This window comes from Genypterus blacodes, unplaced genomic scaffold (assembly GCF_046128005.1).
Source record: "Genypterus blacodes isolate CSIRO-AG114 ecotype Tasmania unplaced genomic scaffold, CSIRO-AGI_Gbla_v1 ptg000133l_1, whole genome shotgun sequence".
Classification (NCBI taxonomy): Eukaryota; Metazoa; Chordata; class Actinopteri; order Ophidiiformes; family Ophidiidae; genus Genypterus; species Genypterus blacodes.
Window position 1 is genome coordinate 8,707,779 of NW_027466935.1, and position 8,779 is coordinate 8,716,557.

Consider the following 8,779-nt stretch of genomic DNA (forward strand, 5'->3'; position numbering starts at 1 on the left):
AAAAGGCCCCACAGCGTTTACAGACAGGTTTGCACCCAAACAGAACAGAGGCAGGCAGTGGGAGGTGGAGGAGACCGGACTCTGCTGCTCGCTGAGTCATCTGCTCATCAAAACAGTTTGAGACCTACAGAACTAAAACTCCCCTGTGATTGTGATTGTGTGTGTGTGTGTGTGTGTGTGTGTGTGTGTGTTTTCAGCTCTCGCAGCAGTCTGACAATCTGCACCGACAGACAAGAAGCTCACATGACGTGCAGAAAGCAGGCAGAGACGGAGATACAGCTCATCAAGAACATGGCGCTGTGGCTGAATATTGTTTTATAAATAGAATTCAGCGCTTTGTCGGTTTAGTCGCCTTAATTGTATGAATGATATTTAAAAGTGTTCAATATATCAGAGGAATTGTGGGGAAAAATGCAAATGAAACACAGCTTTTAATTAGTTGTAAGGTTTTAGGTTAAGTTTGTTTCAATTGCCTAATGATGCATTCAATGTTTCAAAGAGCTGTGAGAGCCAAACGGTGTGTAAGCGAGGCCGCAGCCAAGAGCGCCAGCGGTGTTACTGATTTCCTCTCGGCTCGTCCAAATGGGAGCTTTGCTGAGGAACGTGTGTGATGCTGTTTTTTGTAGAAACACTTCACCTGCTCTGATGCTTCACAACCTCAAACTCACCTGGAGCTTCATTAAGTGCTGTTACCGCCTCGTTCTTATTCCTTATCTCACTCTTTTACAAAGCGATAACCTGTCTTGTCATAATGTAATGCAGCTTGGCGTCATGCCCGAAGCTCCATTAACGCTGCAGTTTCATGCTATTGTGTTTCTCTTCTATATTTGGTTCATGATTTGATTTTTGAAGGACACAAGTCTTGAAGTTCAGCTCTGGATTTTATTTAGTCCTTTTCAAGCTGCGGGGTTAAAATAGACGGAAAGCATCTGTTTCATCTGTTTCAGCACAAATTCAGCCTGGGATGCTGCAAGGAGTTTTGTATTTGGCTTTATTGTCTTTTAGCTATGGAAGCTATTTCTCAAATTGGCTTTCAAATGAGTCAAGATATTGTGATAAAGACTAAAAGGTATAAATAAGAATATCATTACTGTGGGAAATCTTAACTTCTCCTTCTTTTTCCTTCTTTTCTTTTGGATATAGCGTTGGATTGGTACCAGAACATGGGGTGCATGGGTCTAAATGCATGTGACAGCACAGGGAAATGAGCTAAACTTCAGCTGTTGGCAGCTTAGACGTACTGTTTGTTCCCATATGTTGAACCTGAACAGATCTGTGTTATATTGGCCTCTTTTACAACCACACTACTGTACAGTCTGATAATGGTAACGAAGCTGTGCGTGTGATCTTTACACTTTCATCCCGAGCCCTCATTTTAAAAGTCATGTTGCTATTTTGGCTCACTCCCTGACCTCTGCCCTTCCCAGCCGTCACATGTCTCACCGGTCCAGCAGGGGTTTGGTTCCATTGGTCAGGCGTGAACGTCCGTCACAGCATGAGGGCTTCTTACAGGTGGTGGATCACAGAGGCCTGCCTGCTCTGCACAGACACACCACAGGCTGCTATAAAAAGAGTTTGGTATGCAACACTTGGTCTCACTGTTGGTCAGCCGGTGTGTGTGCACTACTTAGACGGGTTGTGCATTCTGTTTGGTCTAAGGTGAACTTTAGAGCTCCAGGAGAACACTGTAAACATGGCTGCCGTGCATCGTTTGGTTATTGTCCGCCACGGTGAGAGCGCCTGGAACCAAGAGAACCGTTTCTGCGGCTGGTTCGATGCTGACCTCAGTGAGAAGGGCATGGAGGAGGCCAAGCGTGGCGCCGTGGCCATCAAGGAGGCCGGTATGAAGTTTGACGTGTGCTACACCTCTGTGCTCAAACGCGCCGTCAAGACCCTGTGGACCATCATGGAGGGCACGGACCAGATGTGGCTGCCCGTTATCCGTACCTGGCGCCTGAACGAGCGCCACTACGGAGGCCTCACTGGACTCAACAAGGCTGAGACGGCTGAAAAGCACGGCGAGGAGCAGGTGAAGATCTGGCGTCGCTCCTTTGACATCCCTCCCCCGTCCATGGACAAAGACCACGCCTACCACAAAATCATCAGCGAGGTGAGCCAGCTGGGGAAGATTACGTTTCCCATTCGCCAAATTATAGACAAACTGTATTGGATTCATATTTTCCCTGTTCACATGCCAGTGTGACATTGTTACAGCTATTGTGATCTGTGAGTGACAGCTGTAAACAGGCTTAGGGGTCGTATACGTATCATATGTCAACTGTTGTGCGACTAAACCGGCCTTCTGCTGTTCTGTTTACCCATCAGTCCCGGCGCTACAAGTGCCTGAAAGCCGGCGAGCTGCCCACATGCGAGTCCCTGAAGGACACGATCGCCCGCGCCCTGCCTTTCTGGAACGACGTCATCGCTCCTGAAATCAAAGCCGGGAAGAACGTTATCATCGCTGCCCACGGCAACAGTCTCCGTGGCATCGTCAAGCACTTAGAGGGTGAGCTTTATAAAGGGAAAGGGACAAAGACGGGGATGATATTAAAGTCTGTGGAATCAAATTGTGTGGGAATATGACAGGACTGCACATGAAAGGTCAGAGGTCATGTGTCGAGATACATTTCCTATTTAATTCCCTTCTAATATACTGACAACTCAAGGCAAATAGCTAAACATTATAGAGTTGAACCATAGACCAAATAATGATAAGAACAGAAAAAAGCTCCTTAATTGCAATGTCACACACTTGAAGGCCTTTTAGCTTCCTGATAAATCACCGTCAGACACACACACACACACACACACACACACACACACACACACACACTTGGATTAGTGCATAAAAATAGCCCGACTCTGGCTCTCCAGCTCTGGGACAGTGGTGATCACGGCCACGAGCTTGGTTCCCATTACAGTCACGACCTTTCTGCAGAAAGGTTGAGCGGCAGGACGCGGATAAGTTAATGATGATACAGACGGAGGCAAAGGTCACGGTTAAGAAAGCCAGACTGAAAGCTCAGGGCCGAGTGAAACAAGACACTCGAGGGCTGTTATGTAATAGTAGAAAACTATTTATTTGCATATAAATGACTGTAGTCTCACGTTAAACAGCTTTTAACCTGCCTGGTCTCCCTCCCCGTCTTTCCAGGCATGTCTGACGCAGCCATCATGGAGCTGAACTTGCCTACAGGAATTCCCATTGTGTACGAGCTGGACGCAGACCTGAAGCCTGTGAAGCCCATGGCTTTCCTGGGAGACGAAGAGACCGTGAAGAAGGCCATGGAGGCCGTGGCCGCTCAGGGCAAAGCCAAGAAGTAAGAGCGCCCCCCGGAGGCTCTTTGACGAAGCAGAAATACAGACTGCCCCCCCCCCCCCCCCCCCCCCCCCCCCCCCCCTCTCTGTCCCCTCATCCTCACATCCACCTTTAACTGTTCGTTCATTCCAACTGGGGAAATTTGACGCTCCCTTAGGGCAAAATGACAGGCAGTCAATAAAATGTTCCCATGTCTAGAAATGGCCTGTCAGTCAAAGCAGAGGGCTTAACCCCACCTGGACAGCCACACGCACCACTGTGGAGGTGGTGGCCCTTTGAAATCGTGCTTCATGCAAGCACAACCAATAAAGAAACCACGTTTTTACTAAAGCATGAGTCCGTTTTGACTATTTTCCCTTGTTTTCCAACGTCAATCCGCATATCGTCTCCAAATCTGACAGTCATGCTCGTCGATTTCCCATTTGCAGTTGAGTGTTTTCAGCAAAGAGTAAAGGTGCTGTTAAATTGAATCCTGAGTGTAGAGGAGGAGGAGAGAACACAGGGAGAGAGTGAGAGAGAGAGAGAGAGAGAGAGAGAGAGAGATGTCAGCCGGTTCAGCCTGGCAGCGTTCCCGTGGTGCAGGACAGGGACACTCAGTTAGGGGTAGTCTGCTTTGTATTGCAAGATGGGCACAGGGAAATGCACAAAAACAAGGCAACAGTCAGTTTGAGCTGTTAGACCTCCTCAAGAGAGATGAAATAAAATTAAAAATGTGCATCTGGGGGTGAGCCAAAGTTCAGCTGAGTCAAAACAGCAGAACCAAAGGGCCACTAAAAGCAACCAGGGTTTAGAAACACACCAAGTCAGAGGCTTCAGTGTCATCCTGACAGCTAGGGAGGGAGGGGTGGGGGGTGCTGTCATGACCCGAGGCCTCCACACGCCTCCTTTAAAAAGTAAAGGAAACATCAATATGACACAATCTTTGCCGGCTGCCTCACTGATTTCTCACAAGTTGCAAACAAGCAGAAAAAAAAGACGGCGCTGTGCCTCAGACTAAGAAGGTCCTGGGTTTGAAGCCCTGTTCTGCTCCTTAAAGGGTTTCTAAGGGGTTCTGCCACACTCTTGAGCAAGGCACTAGACTTAAAAACTGGGAGTTAGTCTGCAGGGTGGTTGCATACTTCTCCTTGTATCCAAAAGGAGACCAACTGAACACTTAAATGATATTCACCAAAGATTTATTTAAATTTTGTTACGACAACATACAGAGAAAAGGTCGGCACGGAGATCAGCGGGTTTCACAACATGAACACGTATCACAAGCAACAACAAAACAACGTCAGACTGAAATAAAAGCACCAAGGAGAGTTGAGCTATGCTGCAGAGGAAGAGCGAGACTATGATGTCATCATGCCACCTTCAGGCTACCGATGGGAACTGCAACTACCCACAAGCAAATGTTTAAGGAAAATAATGCATGAGTTTAAACAGACTAAAAACATCTTATGGCCTTATTAGTTTATTTTTTTGTATTGTATTGTATTGTATTTTAATAGACTTTAGATATTACAGCGAGTCACAGCATGTAGTGTTGAAATGCTGACATTCCCCCTGGAACGCTGCATCCCTCCCACTGCATTTGTCATTTTTACCACCTCGTAAAGAAAAGTGCACCTTATCAACTATCCAACCTACAGAACGTAAAACAAAAACACTTTCCTTTGTCTTTTTTGAGAGGTGGAATAAAACTCTGCAGACCAAATCTGTTCATAAATCAAACGTGAATGTGTTTCCACGTGTTTCTGAAGCAGATCGGGACGCCGGCTGCCTGTTAATCAGCGTTTTGGCCCGGCTGTGGTTTTGCCACTGTTGGGCTTTTTGAAGGACCTCTGCAGAGACGTGATGGTGTACGGGTTCTTCTTGTACATGACTGCGTTGTCTGTGCTTCCTTTGGACGCGCCCACATACTCTGCAGCGCTGGTCACGTTCTTTTCAATGTTGTTCATGAGGTCCCCCTGTAGCAGAAAGCATCAATATGAAGACAATTACACGATAAAAATTAAGAGTTTTCAAATCTAGAGGCTCTGCTAAGGGAGAGACAGAAACGGCTTTGCTTGCTAGTTTTAAATGAATGTTCTGTTTTGGTGTGAGAAAGTTTGATGAGAATTTGTAAGATTAAAAGAAACAATTTTTCACAATTTACACACAACAAAAACAAAATCAGTTTATCCCAAATGCCGGAATGGAAGGGAAACGTAAGATGTATTGGTTTGTGCTCAACAGCCAGGCAAAAGTAAAACACATCCATCCTTACCTGGACCTCCACCAGCATGGCGGTGTCCATGAAGATCTCCTGCATCTCTTTGATGTTGGACTCCAGGGACACGATGTCCCGATGACGAGACTCGATCTCAGTCAGGGCCCGGCTCGTAACCCGAGAGTCGGCGGTGAACTGTGCCGAAGAAAAAGCGTGCACGTTGTTGTCGGTTATCATGACTTAAACCCAACGTTCTAACTGATCGAAGCTCGAGAATGAAGGAAGATTCACACGCACGTTAGAGACGAAGATGGAAGGATTGACAGACTGCAGCATCTCCTCCAACTCCTCATCCGTGGTCATTCTATTGGCTGAACAAGAGACAAAGTAGAACAGCTGCCATGACCTGGATGACTTCTTCTACTCGCTGGTTAGATTCAAAGACTGAAGACTGTGTGTGTGTGTGTGTGTGGTTGTGAGCTCGTTTTTGTTTTTCGGTAACTCACCGATATCCAGCTGCCTCTGAATTCGATCTTTGCATTTCTCCCTGAAGCTGATTTGGGCCTTGTAGTAGCCTTTGGTGACTTCCACAAAGCGCCGTGTGATGTCTGAGTGCTGCAGGAAAAGCAGGTTTAGATTTCAGACGGTTCATCATTTCACAGACTTCTGCTCACATGGTGCAGCTGTATTGTGAAGTCTGATGTTTCTCTGCTGTGTCGATACCTAAATCTCTTTTCCCAGTTGATTTAACACAACACACATTTCATCACTTTTGTTGATTTGTAACCCGGAGAGGACCAATTTGTACTTTCAAGATGAATAAACTCCATCATCCTCATGCATTCAGCTCATTAGAGTAGGTAAATGTGGTGTCAGACCTGGTTCTTCTGGATACGATGGCTCACTGAGGCACTGTTGCCGTTCTCATCTACAGGCAAACTCCTATGCATGGCTGGAGAGAGGCAGAAGAAGCAAAGGAGAAACATTTCAATAAAACAATCTCTCATATGGATCAATGGAAGATTTATTGGGTAAATAATCTACACTGTAAAAAGTTAGAGACTGGAATACGTTCCTCTTTTCACTCATTTGCAAGTCAAATCCTCCACTGTCAACATTGCGGCCGCAGTGTTTGAGGAAGTACGTCTTCCTGATACTCTGAGCTTCTCCTTCATTGTCTCAAACAAGAGTAAGGCTCTGAATCTATCAGCTTTAAAGGTAAAGGTCATTTATTTATTTCAGACAGCAGCTCCACCTACATTTTAACTTGGATCGGGCCACGTTGATGCTCTTCTTGGTTTCTTTATTCAGCATCTCCAGCTCGTCTTTGCTCTCTGAAAATCACAGAAATCAGTCAGATTAATAGAGACAAACACACATTAGCAACTTCCATGTTCAGGTGGCACCAATGGACATGTTTCCACTTTAACCCTGAATCTTCCCCTGCAGTATCTTGCCTTTATGAATTAGCACAATTAATTTTTTTTGGGGGGGGGGAAATGTCACTACAAGCATTTTCCTTCAGGTAATTCCGGCAACATCTGACCGCCGGTGGAGGACGGAGGCCAGCCGGCGTTTTGCAGCCATCTGGCGTTATAATCATGACACCTTCGCTTTACTACACTGCATCAACGACGACACTGTGTCATTAAAAAACAGGTCTGCATTTGCATAATTATGGATCACGAGTTCTAAACGAGCGAGAGAGGACATTTGAGACCTTTTTAGAAGTTAACCGAGTATTTCTATACGAGCAGATTGTTGCCACGGAAGGCTAGAATAACAAAAGCCTGATGTGTGTCGATTTTATTGTGTCACTTAGGCCGAGATAGAGACGATGTGTTTGAGAGTAAACACAGGAAGGTTCATTCCAGGAACTTCAATGTCTCCAAAACAGACTTTGACCTTAATATGAAGCTATATTACATCCGGTTTCACTTGTGCATGAGGTTCTACACATTTCCCCTTCACTACAACGCTCTGTGTGCATTTCTCTACACAGCGGATCCTTTCATGCAGACAGCTGTGTGTGGCAGTTGAGCCTGTTTGCTACTTTTTTATTTGTCTTTTCAGCTGTGTGAGCCCTGAGGGAGGGGAGGGGATGATGTCATAATTCTGTTGGCATAATAATGTTTAACCAAGGTGTCGAGTTTCTCATTTTGTCGGAGAATCATAAAGGTCAGGGGAGGTCAAACCCTCTGTATGATGACGGTCTTGATGGTGACTTACTGCGATCTGGGTTTGGAGAGGAGAGGATGGCTCCATGTTTCCTCTCCACCTCCTTCGCCTGGTGGGAGATCTTATCCAGAAGGTCTCTCACCTCCCCCACCTTCACACACACACACACACACATTAAGAACAGGCTAATGTAAAGATGCACAATTGGCTTAACTGTCAGTCATTTTACCTTTTTGAAGTATTCCTCCAAGTTAACCTCTGCACCAGATATATTACCCATAATGCTGCTGCTGTGATAAAAACAAAACAAAATAACCTTAATGTTGGTAAGAAACGTTCCGAGAATGATTCTAAATTCTAAACAATTACATTAAGAATGATAGAATCTTCATCCCGTTTAAACGCCGCGAAGCCGTGGGCGTGTTTTCTTTCTTCCACAGCAAAAGCAGCCGGCGAGTATCTTTAACTTCCAAACCCAGATGCTGTTAATGAACTTTACTCACTGTTGCCATGTGATTCGCTTCATTATAAAATCACAAACAGCCAAACATCCTGGTTAATTTCTCGCTTTTCTCTCGTTTCTGTCTCGCTTCTTTCGGTAAATAACAGAACCCTTCTTCTACCTGCCGCGAGCGCCGAGGACAGCGAACAACACACCTGTCGAGTCGTCATAAAGAGCGCGTGCACGAGAGCGCGCTCCCGTCACAACGGCAGACAGGGTCAGATTACAGGTCACGTGATGGCCAACGCCGGGTAAAGTCCGCAACACAAAAACGATGAGAATTATCATAGGTTAAATAGGTCAAATTGAATGTAAAAGCTAAAATAAAGCTCGTTCACTGTAGTGCTATAACTATAACTAAAATAAGAAATAACAACATAAACATAATTAAAAATTTAAATAATATACAATAATAATGATGACGAATATATATATATATATATATATATATATATATATATTAAATAATTTTCCATATAAATGTATTTTTAAATTTTTCTTCTTTAGTAGGAACCATATTATTTCAAGCAAAGACACTTAATTTGTCATCCATTGAATTATTGCACGTTACACCATGCAATGATAA

The 8,779-nt window shown here is 45.0% G+C and overlaps 2 protein-coding genes across 6 annotated transcripts; one reads left to right on the plus strand and one right to left on the minus strand.

Annotated features, from left to right (window-relative positions):
- The first annotated feature begins 1,615 nt into the window (after positions 1 to 1,615).
- On the plus strand, positions 1,616 to 3,333 carry pgam2 (phosphoglycerate mutase 2 (muscle)). The gene is made up of 3 exons (XM_076164135.1): positions 1,616 to 2,110; positions 2,326 to 2,506; positions 3,155 to 3,333. Exons 1-3 carry the CDS (start codon positions 1,694 to 1,696, stop codon positions 3,322 to 3,324), a joined length of 768 nt encoding a protein of 255 aa, XP_076020250.1. The 5' UTR covers positions 1,616 to 1,693; the 3' UTR covers positions 3,325 to 3,333.
- Positions 3,334 to 4,477: 1,144 nt separating this feature from the next.
- LOC143010933 (syntaxin-2-like) lies at positions 4,478 to 8,367 on the minus strand. Of its 5 annotated transcripts, none has more exons than XM_076163542.1 (9): positions 8,315 to 8,367; positions 7,921 to 7,981; positions 7,743 to 7,842; positions 6,773 to 6,847; positions 6,392 to 6,465; positions 6,020 to 6,128; positions 5,811 to 5,884; positions 5,571 to 5,708; positions 4,478 to 5,271 (listed from the first exon to the last, which is right to left on the minus strand). In XM_076163542.1, the coding sequence occupies exons 2-9, from the start codon at positions 7,969 to 7,971 to the stop codon at positions 5,092 to 5,094; spliced, it is 801 nt and encodes a 266-aa protein (XP_076019657.1). In that variant the 5' UTR covers positions 7,972 to 7,981; positions 8,315 to 8,367; the 3' UTR covers positions 4,478 to 5,091. The 5 variants fall into 5 exon arrangements, with proteins under 5 accessions (XP_076019657.1, XP_076019655.1, XP_076019653.1 ...); XM_076163540.1 differs by having other exon boundaries at positions 7,921 to 7,978; positions 8,195 to 8,364; XM_076163538.1 differs by having other exon boundaries at positions 8,195 to 8,364.
- Positions 8,368 to 8,779: the final 412 nt, after the last annotated feature.